The following is a 14,457-nucleotide window of genomic DNA, read 5'->3' on the forward strand; positions in this document are numbered from 1 at the left end:
ACACAATAATTTTTTTTAATGAATGCTTAAAGAATGATTGAAAATAAATTATCCTGAAAAAAATTTATTGTGTTTCCCCAAAAATATGAAGCAGCACAACTGTTGTCAATGTTGATGATAATAATAATAAATGTTTCTTAAGCATCAAATCAGTATATCAGAATGATTTCTGAAGGATCATGTGACACTGAAGACTGGAGTAATGATGCTGGAAATTCATTGTCATTTGTAGTCTGGTTTGTGTTGTTTTGTTCATTAAGCGTTATTTCCAGATTTGTTACCTATTCTCAATGGGAAAGTGCACAAGCAACATTGCTCAAAAAAAGTAAATATGGTGTGCTATTTTTTAAGAAGGAATGTGGATTATGAATTTACAAATTTGGTTCTTTATTAACCATTTCAATTCCTTGAATCTTTTAGTAATTTTAAAGGAAGAAAGAACTGATGGTATGGTTTTTTTTTTATTATTATTATTGCAACCACCACCGTCTTTTCTCCAAAACCATCTGAAGTAGCACATATACCAAGAAAAGTCATGTGCATTTTAATGCAGCACAGATTCAGTCTTATTCCAGAAATTAATTTGCTCCCTGTAAGAAGTCCCAAAAATGGTTCTGAATATGTGTTTCTCGATTCCCATCACTGTTTGTAAAGTGAGCGCGGCAAATGAATGGAGATGGTTATCCTGATACCTTGTTGCTGTTTCTGCAGGAACAGGAAGTCTTTATCTACAGCCTGAAAGAGATGTGTCCCTTGAGTCACCCGCAGAAAGTGCTCTCCTGTCCGGCTGTGGTAACCTGTCTCTTTTTACTGCCCGCCAGGAAAGAGGTCAGTGCTCCAGCCTTGCTGTCTGGCTCATGTTCTTGTATGCTTGTTTGTGTCTTGGTTTTGATATCCAAAGTTAAAAAATATATATATTTAAAAAATCTTAAAGAAATAGTTCATCCAAAAATGAAAATTTGCTGAAAATGTACTGATCCAAGATGTATTTTGTTTCTAATTGGGAACAGATTTGGAGAAATTTAGCGTTACATGACTTACTCACCAATGGATGCTCCGCAGTGAATGGGTGCCGTCAGAATGAGAGTCCAAACAGCTGATAAAAACATCACAATAATCCACAAGCAATCAACACCACACCAGTCCATTAATTAATGTCCTGTCAAGTGAAAGCTGTGTGTTTTTAAGAAACAAATCCATGAATATGGCATTTTAAATGTAAACTTTTGCTTCTGAACAAAATATTAGTCCATAATGGAAGTGTCTGAGTCACAGATAGCTGTTGGTGTACTGGCGCACAAATAAGAGCCCCTTTCCTGCGCTCACTGAAGCTGCGCGAGCGTACCTGTCCGCACCCTGCTCAACCGTAGAAAGTGAAGGGTTGTTCAGCTCAGCTTCTCGCGTGTTGGATGAGAAACAAAACTTTTCGTAAAAAAAGGCCCCTAAAACTAGATAGCTCTATTCTTTTTCTATTCTATCTGTTTTCTTTTTATCATATGAAAAAAAAAAAACTTGCTATGTGTACTGCGTTACGATTACTGAGACTTGTTATAGCACTTGCGTATCATTGCTGTTTTGTTGATTTTGATCACTTTCGATGTCTTCATTTGAAAGTCGCTTTGGATAAAACCGTCTGTTAAATAGAAAAAGTCCATCTCCTGTTGTCTCTCACTTCAAAACCTTGCCACATTGTTCTTTAGATGTTTTTGACTTTTCATTTATACAAGGTGCTTGATCTGTGCGTATTTCGCTCCCGATTCAGATGAGATTGCTTTTTACTGGAGAAAGCAATATTATGAATAGAGGACACATATTTTTGCAACTGCTTGTAAGTTAAAAACGTCTTAATGAAGGACTGGTTTCTTACAAACATGCAGCTTTTCACTTCTCAAGATCTTAAAGGGGTCAAATGATGCTGCTAAAAAGAACATTATTTTGTGTATTTGGTTTAATGAAATGTGTTTATGCAGTTTAAGGTAAAAAAAAAAAAAAAAAATGTACATGATTGTTTCTCCTCTATGCCCCGCCTTCTGAAACGCATAAATGTTCACAAGGCTCATCTCTCTGAAAAACGAGGTATGCTGTGATTGGCCAAATGCCTCAAGCGCAAGACGGAAATGTTACGCCTCTTAACATATTGTTAAGCCTTGTCTGGCTGGAGCGATGAGACATCTCAAACAGCATCACACTCGTGACTTGAGTGAGCCACAGCCGGCTTGAGAAAGCAGAGGTGGACAGCTTGAGATTACTTGTGAATTATTGTGATGTTTTTATCAGCTGTTTGGACTTTCATTCTGACGGCACCCATTCACTGTAGAGCATCCATTGGTGAGCAAGTTATGTAATGCAATTCATGTATTGCATATCTCCAAATCTAATGAAAAAACAAACTCATCTACAGTACATTTTGGATGTCCTGAGGGTAAAGCAAATTTCAGCAAAATAATTTTTTTGGTTAAACTATGCATTTAAGTATTCAAAAACAGCTAACAAGAGCCAAAAAACCCTCTAAAACCACCAAATTGTTTGCCAGGTAAGAACAGCAGGCTTGATATTTTAGGTAATTGGGCAGGTTCCTTCAGTTCCTCAGTTCTTCAGTTCCTCTCGCGTTTGAAGTCACTGTCGTCCAGGTGTTCCCAATCTCCCTCGCTTCAGCGGACGTCCCAATGACAGATTCAATCCTCTTCGCTTCTCCAAACACACACTTATACGAGCCTCGCTCCCTTTGAAGTGCCCTCTGTTCCCATCGTCCATCCGCTGTGGGTCACTGACAAACTAGATGTCAAAAGCAGTCGAGGAGATCAGGAAAGGAGCACACAGCTGGTTTGGGACTGTCAAGACGGTTTCAGGGTGGAAACTCTTTGAGATATGGCACTAGGAAAAAATGCATGTGGAGGCGAACTAAAATATTCAGAGAATACATTATGCATATGGTTTGACAAGATGTATATGGTTTTAGTATGATGCTCTCTATTTGTGTAAATTCTCCAACATCCAGGCCATTTAGAAGTTAAATTCATCAGGATAGATCACAACAGAATATATATATGTGAATCAACCCTTTCAACTAGAGATCATCTACATCTACATTAGTTGTCAGTATGGAACTCATAAATCTTGTGTTGAACTATGCAGCATTTAATTCATAGTGGCACCAAACTGATCATTTTGATCCATACAATGTATTGTTGGCTATTGCTACAAATATACAAATATAAATATATAAGACTGGTTTTGTGCTTCAGGGTCACATATAACATTAATTTACTTTGTCACTTGTGTTTTAGTCTCGTCCACAGGTGTTTGCTGGCATGTCTGATGGTCTCATGGTGGTTTACTCTCTGGTGGACGACATGCCCGTGGAGGGTGAGACTTACATCTGCTCGCATACCATCAACAAGCATCTGCTGAACATGGAGGACTCGGACCCTCGGCAGCGACCGTATGCTGTGCGCAACATCGTGCCGGTGTGCACCGGGTCAGAAGTGTGGTACACCAACGGCCCCGGCGTGCTGGTCATCGACAGCCTGACGCTCCAGCCCATCCGCCGCCTCGAGCCGTATCTGCCACCGTCCTGCCTGGTGTCCATGGTCTCGTCTGCCAGCTGCTGGAGCGACGAGGCCGTCTGGTGTCTGGACGATCACACCAACACGCTCCTCATGTATCACGCCGCCAGCTACCAGATCTGTGCTACGTACAACTGCAGCGACGCCAACCCACTGCGGGATGTGTTCCCCGTGCATAGGCCGGCTGGGGTCATGACCCCTATGACCCCTGATCCTGACATGGATGAAGAGTCTCTTCCAGCCGCCCTGGAGCCGCTGAAGGTAACGGTCACACACCGTGAGGACGCGGGAACACAGATACTGTGCCAGCAGGACTCTCTGGATTACTGCTCCATGACGTCCTCCGGCTTCAGCTCGGAGCAGCTGGATCAGATTGGCCAATTCCCTCACGTTGAGCGCTCCAGCTCGGGAGCCCTCAGCTCTCTGACCAGCTCCAGCAGCATGCTTTTATCCACGGACTTCGAGGAGGCGGACAGACTGCCGGACGAGCCGGTTTCACCGGAAGCATTTGCATCCAGGAGCGCAACAGATCCAGAACTAGCGTCTCAAAGCCACACACCAGAGCAACTAAAGGCTTTGAACATCATTCCTGTCAACAGCACCATCTGGGTGCCCAGGTATGATGTATTATTATTAAAAAAATATATATTATTTAATTTAAAGTGCCCCATTATAGGTTATGTGTGCACAAAGCTAGCACGCTAAAAAAAAATATATATATATATTAGGGGTGTAACGATACGCGTATTCGTATTGAACCGTTCGGTACGACGCTTTCGGTTCGGTACGCGGTACGCATTATGTATACCGAACGGTTCGTTGGAGTAATTAATTATATTTGAAAAAAAAAAAAAAGAGAGAGAGAAATATAATGATATGTGTTCAACAAGGTAGCCCAATAACCCAAACAACTGTAACAGGCAACGCCCCTGACACTCCCGAAGAAGAAAAAAACACCATCTTATATGTTTATGTTAGGCTACTCAGCAGGCGCTCGCTCACTCAGTACGCGCTGAAGGCTCGTTGCAAAATAGCCAATGCGTTTAACAGACTAGAAATGAGAAGATCCTCCAATAACCAACAGGTCTGGTGTTTGGGTGCACTTTGGATTCCCTTTAAGCTATAATGGTGATGGCAAGAGAGTGGTGGATAAAAAAACAACGGTATGTCGCATCTGCAACATGACAGGGTACACCAGCGGGATTACAAAAAAAAAAAAAAAAAAAAACACCAGCGGGAATATCTGGGATATATGCGTCAGTACTATCTGGAAAAAGACGAAAAAAAGGAGAAACATGCACGCAGCAAACTATCCCTGCAGCATTTAGACACTATAGCTTACAGGGAATCCAACCCAAACACCAGACCTGTTGGTTATTTTAGGATCTTATATTTCTGGTCTGTTAAATGCATTCGACATTTTGCAACGAGCCTTCAGCGCGTGCTGAGTGAGCGAGCGCCTAAATATCGTGCCTAAAAACGCATGGAAAACGCTAAGCGCGTCTTTCTCCTCCTTTCCAAAGCGCTCGGGCAGAAGCGCTCATGAGGCGTCTGTCTTTGCTAAGCAACAATGACGTGCTCTCTCCATGAGACGCGGAAATTTCATCGAAGGATAAATGGATTTGCAGCTCTAAAAATCGCTTGCAGTAGCTCTGCTACTAAATTTATTTCAAAATTGCAATCCATATACAACTATGATCAGCTGTTCCTTCATCTTGGCTGAGCTCTCAACGTTGTTACGGGAAAGGATGAAGTTGATTGGTTGGTTCTTGTCACATGACCCGCGGTGCGCTTGCGGCATTCTGAAAAGTTGAGATGTTTTTACATTTTGCTGTATCTAAAACGTATCGAACCGAACCGAACCGTGACATCAGTGTATCGTATCGAACCGAACCGTGAATTTTGTGAACCGTTACACCCCTAATATATATATATATATATATATATATAATTTAAAGTTCCCCATTATACGTTATGATTGCAAAAAGCTATAAAAAAAAAAAAAGTGACGATCTGCTGCGTGAGATCACGAGGCGCTCCCTCTGGCATGATAATCTTAATGATATCTTGCAGTGTGTGATGTGCCACGATGTTCAAATCCTGTAGTGTGTGCATGTTTAATATTTGAGGGAAGATGATCTGCCAAGATTCTCCTCATGTGTGTGCTGCAACCAGATTTCAAAATCGGTTATGATTCTAAAACTCCTGTAGTGTGAGCCAGGCTTTAGAGCTGTGTTACACACTGCACTTCAAAAACTCTCGAAAATGCACCTATTATAATCAGTGTGTAAATACGCTTCTATTTAATTTTATTCATTTTTTTTAACAAGATTAATACTTTTGTTTTTAAAGGATGCATTAAATTGATCAAAACTGACAGAAAAACATGTATATCTTATAAAAGGTTTCTTCTTGCAGTAAATGGTGTTCTATCATTCATATATTTGCAGTTGGTGCAAATTTTGTTCAAAATCTGGTATTTTTATCCGATAATCTGTTTTACTGGTATTTTTACCTATATTTAAGCATTTTCCAAAGTTATCCGATATTGATTTTAAAATGCCTCTTATTTTGAGGTTTTACCAATATTTAAGCATTTTTCTATTGTCAGATATCCACCGATAAATGGTTATACTGATATTTTTCTTGATAATTAAGCTTTTTTTTTATTTATTTTTTTTATTGCAAATAAACTGTATCTCTATTGGTCACAAAAAAAAAATCTATTTCAGTCTAATTTTACTATTTGGCTCCGGGCTATACTCAATTTTTTTAGGACATATATAATAAAAACAAAAATATTACAATTTAAAGTAGCCTAGTTATTTTCTATTTGAATATATATCAAAATGTATTTTTTTCCTGTGATCAAAGCTGAATTTTTTTCAGCATCATTCCTCGAGTCTTCAGTGTCACGTGATCCTTCAGAAATCATTCTAATGAGGATTTGCTACTCGAGAAACATTTCTCATTATTATCAGTTGTGTTGCTTCATATTTTAGTGGAAATTATTCATATTTAGTGGTTTTCATGTTTCTTTGATGAATAAAGTTCAAAAGAGCAGCATTTTTTTTATTTAAATGGAAATCTTCAGTAACATTATAAAAATAGTTTGACCAGTAGTACAAATGCAACAGGAGTAGATATAATGCTACAATCAGTACTTTTCATGACTAGTTGATCTGATCATTTTGACATTTTTTTTGTTTAATTGTGGAACTAACAGACAGCATAACAAACTTTGAGCACAACTTACAAGCAGTTAGAACAACATCTGATGTTACAGTCAGTATAAAATCAATATTGACCCCATTTATTTTCTTAATGCGCATTACTTTATCTTATAATCAAATGTAATATATCTTTTAGACCTCATAATCTTTTCTTGTGTTCATAGTCATTACGCTTGGAAATACAGTATGTCTCAATACAATAGTAATATTGGTTAAAACTTCAGTTTCATGACAACTTTAAAACTTCAAAGTAAAGGAAGCATGTTAGACAGCTTATAAAATATTAAATTACAGCCAAAGTGTGTGCGTGCAGGTGTCACGGACATGCATCAGTCACCGCTGGTATTAGAGCAGGGTTTGCAGTGCTTTCATCTCAATAGCAGGTCCTTCTGAACTTAGTTTGGGCCTAAAACTGTCTGACTGTAGTTGTTTATGTAGAATTAGATCTGTCATTGATTTCAGACTATGATAAATACTGTTCCGGGAGCAGCAAAGGGACGTGTCCTGCATCAATTAAACATTAGTTTAAAGAGAGTTTAAACACAGGATCAAGGGCAGAATGAAGTGTTATCTCTGGAGTGCGCATTAAAATGGCCATGTTTTATTCATGAATAGAAATGCATTATAATGTGAGTCTCAGGAGGCGTTGGACTTTATTCTCTGTAACCCAAACACCGCAGAGCAATCAGGTCACACAGGTGCGCTCATGTTGATCTCAGGAGAAACTTAAGGACGTGATTTATAAAAGGAGCTTCCGATGTGTGCATTCATCCAAACAAAAAAAGAATAATTCAGCGGACAATATTGTTCAGGATTTATTATTATAAACACAAATCCTCCCAGCGTGATTTCAGTTAATGCTGACAAAAATTATTCATGCAGTTGTGCAGATTAAGTAGACGTTCGTTCTGCAAATGTAAGTGGGTTGAGTGCAAAAAAAAAGTACATTCAAAAAAAGGATCAAGAATTGTTGCATTAGCTCATAATTAAGCCAACTAAACAACCAACACAGAGGTTTTTTTTTCTTCAGTGTAGAAATTGTTCTGTGAGCTAAAGAAATGACTGGAAATTGTATGGAAAATAATTAATCAGAAATGTCTTTTAGTGGCTTTAAATATATTTTGTTCACTGCCTTTATTCCTTATTAGAGCATCCTCGTTTCCTTCCTTTTTTGTGCTCTGTAACTCCTCCAGGATGGAGAAATAGATGTACAGACATATATTTGATGAAAGGAAAATTCAGAACCAGATCAGGAATCTGCACTTATGTGGATGGATTTTGTTTAATTAAAACAAGCTCAGTAAATCTTAATAAAGCAACATACATTGTTATTCTTTGTAAGTTATGCAATTTATTTATTTTCATATAGTTAATATATGTTAATATCTTAATTTTTTTAATGTTTATTTACTTACATTTAAGATTTGTTTACTTATTATTTTATTTAAGCTTTATTTTAATTTCACTAAATAAATAAAAAATACACACACACACGCACACACACACATACACACATATATATATATATATATATATATATATATATATATATATATATATATATATATATATATATATATATATATATATATATATATATATATATATATATATATATATATATATATATATATATATATATATATATATATATATATTTTTTTTTTTTTTTTTTTTTTTTTTTTTTTTTAATTAGTGGTTTATTTACATTGATAACATTACTTTTTTTATTGTGTGAAAAAAATGACTAATAGACTAAATATGCTTAATCTGTTTTTAAATGCATTGTTTTTTATTTAATTGTATTTATTTATTTATTTGACTAATTTTACATAATTTATTTTATTATTTAAGTTTGATTTAATTGTGAGGAACATACAATTAACTTTTAAATGCATGATTTTCATTTTTAATATTGTATTGTCAACAAAAATGGACTATAAATCTGTATGAATGTTTATTTTTTTATTTGTTTTAACTAGCTATGAATAGTTTTTTTAATGGTACATTTAAAATTAAAATTACTTTTTATATTGTGTTGAACAAAAATAATTACTATTTAATCCTTTTTTTTAACTATTTCCAAATATGTGGATTATTTATTTAAAAAATAATAATAATATTACGTTGTCAATAGAAGTTTGTAATCAAATTTTATTAAAAAATGTTACATTTATTTTGAACTAGCTAGCTATGAATGAGTTTTTATTTCTGTTTTTTGTATGTGACCGTGCAGTGTATAATGAGTGTGTGTGTGTGTGTGTGTGTGTGTGTTTGTCAGGCGTGGAGGAGACATCATGGTGATCGAGGTGCAGGAGCAGGCGGGTGCGCTCAGGGGTCGTGTGATCGCCGTGCTGACGCCTCCTGGAGTGTCCGAGTACGGGTATGTGTGTCAGCGACCAGTCACACATTAATAACCACACACGATTCCACACGGTTCGTGACACTGATCGCCTGTAGCAAACTGAAATCAAGCCCAGAAAGATTCGACAGACCAGTTCTGCATTGATTTTTGAGGAGAAAAACTCTCAAAGCACTCTTTCTGCTAGTCGAAAGCCAATCAAATCTTAATATTTAAGGCTGCTTGCATTATATAGCAAAATATAGTAGAATAACTGATAAAAATGGATTAAAAACAGATTAAATCATCTGCATTACAAAAAAAGATGGCTAAAATGAGCAGTTGTAATTCGGTTTTTCATAAACCTGATATATTTCATGCACACACAGCAGACATGTGTCTCATAAGAGCCCAGCAGCTTCACATGAACACATTAAAGTGTGCGCTTACACCCTCATTTAGTCTGATGACAAAACCCTCGTAAAAGTCCTTTACAAACACAGTCTAAAGCTCTCATCTGAGGCAAATTAATTGCACTGATTCCTCAAGTTACACAGATTCACAGATTGAGATTTTTGTCTGAGCACTCATGTGGCCTTTTTTATATATTTACTTTGTAAATCGTTTATTTTACATTACTTTAAACTAGCTATATATTAAATATATATTTTTGTATATTATTCATGTTTTTTATATTTAGTTTTTTGTAACTTTCTTTTAAACTACCATCTATTTATATATATTTTTTCTATTCTAACTAAATATGATATATATTTATGTGTGTGCGTGTTTGTATATGTATATATAACAGTCATTATACACAGTCATTTCTTTATTTGATTGTTTATTAAAATTAGCTATTAAAATCTAGCTTATTTATTTAGATGTCAGTGTTATTTTCCTTCATTTAAATAATTTATTATGGTTAATTTTTTTTAAACTGTACTGAACAAAAATTTGACCTGAAGTACATAAAATCTTAATTTTTTTTAAATATGTGTTTTATTTCAGTCGTAAAGGTAAAACCTGTGCCATTATTGTAATAGATTTAAAGAGGCAGGAGTGTCGGGTATAGACTTTCTGCACATCTCCTCTGGAGGCCTCCATTCTCCCTGTTCCTCATCTTCTCACAGTTCAGTTAGAGAAGTGATACATCCTTCATCATGACAGCGTCTGATCGCTTTCCAGGCCACAGGCTGAAGGACAGTGGAGTGAGAAATCAAGGAAATCATCAATTACAGTATTGAGAAGCAGCCAGAATGATAAAATGCATAAATAATTCAATTAAGTCTTAATAATCACAACCTCTCTGAAGAAAATGTGAATGGCTGTGTTTGTGTAGGTTTTCAGAGGGAGCTTTAGTTGAAGTTAGCGTTGTTCTGAAATGTTACTGGTCTCTGTCCGTGCCGGCTCTCGGCACAAACACACATTCATCACACAGTCGAGGCTTTCAGGCCTGTGACTGCTCCTCTATGACAGTTCTGAGAAGAGTCCAGGTTATTTTCTTCTTCTCGTCCGTCTCTCAGGACTCTGATGGAGGCGGCGCTCGTCGCAAAGGACACCCTTGTGTGCGGCTTCCATAAAGAAAACATGGCCTGGTGCCTGGCTGTCTGGAGGAGCTGGGGAGGCCGTGAGCTCGAGCTCTTCTACCAGGGCTACGAGGAGCTCGGCCGCTTGGAGAGCAGTCTGAGGAAAAGGAGGTAGCTGTGTAAACGCCACACACTTGTGTGTGTGTGTGTGTGTGTGAGAGAGACCGAGAACACAGATACAGGTGTTGAGTGTGGTTACGGGACCAACTGGAGGGAATACATACAAACACACACACACACACATACTGTATATGGACTTGAGGAAATCCAATCCTGCAGGACTTGGCCACATACACATTTCATATATATAAAGTATCTGCTGTAGTTCTTTTCTGCTGTAGTGATGGAATCTGATGCAGGCTGGTTTGATCTGGTTGTGTAGTTTCTGTTGTAAATAATATGAGCGTTTCATCTATATAGAATTAATGTTATTTATTATAGACTGTTTAAATCTCATGCTGCATGTGTAAAAAGTTGTTACTGAACTGTAAATATGCTGAACAGAAAATTATAAATAAACTGACTGCATTTTTTATTAAAGAGACTGTGTGCAACTGATGCATTAATGCTGCTCTGACCTGAAGAACACACTCCCAAACTACAAACAAACATTTGCATTTGCAATATAAGAGTCTAAGGGTTCTATTGAAGCCTGTTTCCACCATAGAATAAATAAACACAGCAAATTGTTTTTCTTCTTGCAATTATGAGAAGAAAAAAGATAAATAAAATACAAATTTGTAAGATTTAAACCTGCAATTCTGATAATAAAAGTGTCAATTGTGGGATATAAACTCACATAGAACGTAGAAATTCTGAGTGAAAAAAGTCAGAATTGAGAAGTTCAGATTTCTGAGGGAAAAAAATCTGAATAGCAAGATGTAAACTCGGAATTATAAGGAAAAGTCAGAATTGTGAGATATAGAATTGAATTACAAGAAAATAGTCAGAATTGTGAGACGTAAACTGAATTACAAGACAAAAGTCAGAATTGCGAGATGTAAACAGAATTACAAGACAAAAGTCAGAATTGCAAGATGTTAACTCAGAAATACAAGAAAAAAGTATGAATTGTTTATATCTTGCAATTGAGTTATTTCTCATATTTCCAAGAAACCAATTCCAAATTGCATATTTTTTTAACGTTTTAAAATAACCTTTTCCACAATAAATAATCTTTTGTGGAATAGAAAGATACCATAAAGATTTCAGGTTCATCATGGAAGAAGATGCTAATAAAGAAGCTTTATTTTAAAGTAAATTCAAAATGATAACACCACTGAGCTATAGCTTTCAAATTATAGTTGTTTTCAGAGATGAGACAATTCAATTCAAGTTTATATATATAGCGCTTTTTACAATCAAATCAACTCAAGGAACTTTACAGAAAATTAAGTTTCTACAATATTTAGTAGTAGCTTATCAGTGGTGACTGTCAGTTTATGTGCATATGACAGGATTTTTCTGAAAAATTAATACAAAACATAGTCATCCAGACGATGAACACTATTAACAGCAACTATTATATGATGCAATCACACTTGTGGCAATATTTGGTAGTTCTGTATGTTGTTACAGGATTAACATCATCTGAGGTCCTCTGAGGGTCAGCATCATCTCTTCTCAGGTGTTCTGGATCCAGACTGGAGCTTGTGTAAATCCTAGTTACCACGGGATGAAAATCCCATGGAAAAACAGAGAAACAAATAGAGACATAATTAGTGTAGCTGCTGTTCCAACAAAGTAAAATTAATTAGTTTAACCCAAGCTAAATAATAACAATGCACATTTGATCAGATACAACAGCAGTCATAAATTAGGAAATGCATTATTTGAATGCTTGGCAAAAGAGATGTGGTTTTTAATCTAGATTTAAACAGCGAGAGTGTGTCTGACTCTGAACCACGAACATTATCAGGAAGGCTATTCCAGAGTTTGAAAGCCAAATGTGAAAAAGCTCTACCTCCTTTAGTGGACTTTGCTATCCTAGGAACTACCAAAAGTCCAGCGTTTTGTGACCTTCGGGAGCGTGATGGGTTGTAGCGTGGTAGAAGGCTAGTTAGGTATGCAAAAGCTAAACCATTTAGGGCCTTATAGGTAAGTAATAATAATGTGTAACTGATACGGAACTTAATAGGTAGCCAGTGCAGAGACTGTAAAATCGGGGTAATATGATCACATTTTCTTGACCTCGTAAGGACTCTAGCTGCTGCATTTTGGACTACCTGTAGCTTGTTTAGTGAAGAAGCAGGACAACCACCTAGAAGTGCATTACAATAGTCTAGTCTAGAGGTCATGAATGCATGAACTAGCTTTTCTGCATCAGAAACAGATAACATGTTTCGTAGCTTGGCAATGTTTCTAAGATGGAATAATGCTGTTTTTGGGGAAATGTGGTTTTCAAAATACAAGTTGCTGTCTATTATAACACCCAGATTTTTGACTGTAGAGGAAGCAACTTTGTAAATTTTCCGTCTAGTTGCAAATTGTAATCCACAAGATTCTCTACTGTTTTTTGGTCCAATAAGTAATCTCTGTCTTATCCAAATTTAATAGGAGAACAATATTGGTCATCCAGCCTTTTTCCATTATTAACACACTCTGTTGGCTTAATTCTGTTAGTAGTAATAATTTAGAAGTTTCATCTGTTCTCGTTGAGATATACAGTCTTGTTCAAAATAATAGCAGTACAATGTGACTAACCAGAATAATCAAGGTTTTTAGTATATTTTTTATTGCTACGTGGCAAACAAGTTACCAGTAGGTTCAGTAGATTGTCAGAAAACAAACAAGACCCAGCATTCATGATATGCACGCTCTTAAGGCTGTGCAATTGGGCAATTAGTTGAAAGGGGTGTGTTCAAAAAAATAGCAGTGTCTACCTTTGACTGTACAAACTCAAAACTATTTTGTACAAACATTTTTTTTTCTGGGATTTAGCAATCCTGTGAATCACTAAACTAATATTTAGTTGTATGACCACAGTTTTTTAAAACTGCTTGACATCTGTGTGGCATGGAGTCAACCAACTTGTGGCACCTCTCAGCTGTTATTCCACTCCATGATTCTTTAACAACATTCCACAATTCATTCACATTTCTTGGTTTTGCTTCAGAAACAGCATTTTTGATATCACCCCACAAGTTCTCAATTGGATTAAGGTCTGGAGATTGGGCTGGTCACTCCATAACATTAATTGTGTTGGTTTGGAACCAAGACTTTGCCCGTTTACTAGTGTGTTTTGGGTCATTGTCTTGTTGAAACAACCATTTCAAGGGCATGTCCTCTTCAGCATAGGGCAACATGACCTCTTCAAGTATTTTAACATATGCAAACTGATCCATGATCCCTGGTATGCGATAAATAGGCCCAACACCATAGTAGGAGAAACATGCCCATATCATGATGCTTGCACCTCCATGCTTCACTGTCTTCACTGTGTACTGTGGCTTGAATTCAGAGTTTGGGGGTCGTCTCACAAACTGCCTGTGGCCCTTGGACCCAAAAAGAACAATTTTACTCTCATCAGTCCACAAAATGTTCCTCCATTTCTCTTTAGGCCAGTTGATGTGTTCTTTGGCAAATTGTAACCTCTTCTGCACATGCCTTTTTTTTAACAGAGGGACTTTGCGGGGGATTCTTGAAAATAGATTAGCTTCACACAGACGTCTTCTAACTGTCACAGTACTTACAGGTAACTCCAGACTGTCTTTGATCATCCTGGAGGT

At 36.6% G+C, this 14,457-nt stretch overlaps 1 protein-coding gene across 2 annotated transcripts in view; it reads left to right on the forward strand.

Annotated features, from left to right (window-relative positions):
• Positions 1-11,273, forward strand: part of lrrk1 (leucine-rich repeat kinase 1) — a 78,570-nt gene extending 67,297 nt beyond the window's left edge. For both annotated transcript variants that reach the window (XM_052561048.1, XM_052561049.1), the window contains 4 exons: positions 712-828; positions 3,288-4,183; positions 9,081-9,182; positions 10,667-11,273. In XM_052561048.1, coding sequence (XP_052417008.1) covers positions 712-828; positions 3,288-4,183; positions 9,081-9,182; positions 10,667-10,844 — 1,293 coding nt within the window. In that variant the 3' untranslated portion in view covers positions 10,845-11,273. The remainder of the gene's footprint in view (positions 1-711; positions 829-3,287; positions 4,184-9,080; positions 9,183-10,666) is intronic.
• The last annotated feature ends 3,184 nt before the right edge of the window (positions 11,274-14,457 follow it).

This window comes from Carassius gibelio, chromosome B7 (assembly GCF_023724105.1).
Source record: "Carassius gibelio isolate Cgi1373 ecotype wild population from Czech Republic chromosome B7, carGib1.2-hapl.c, whole genome shotgun sequence".
NCBI classification, from domain to species: Eukaryota; Metazoa; Chordata; class Actinopteri; order Cypriniformes; family Cyprinidae; genus Carassius; species Carassius gibelio.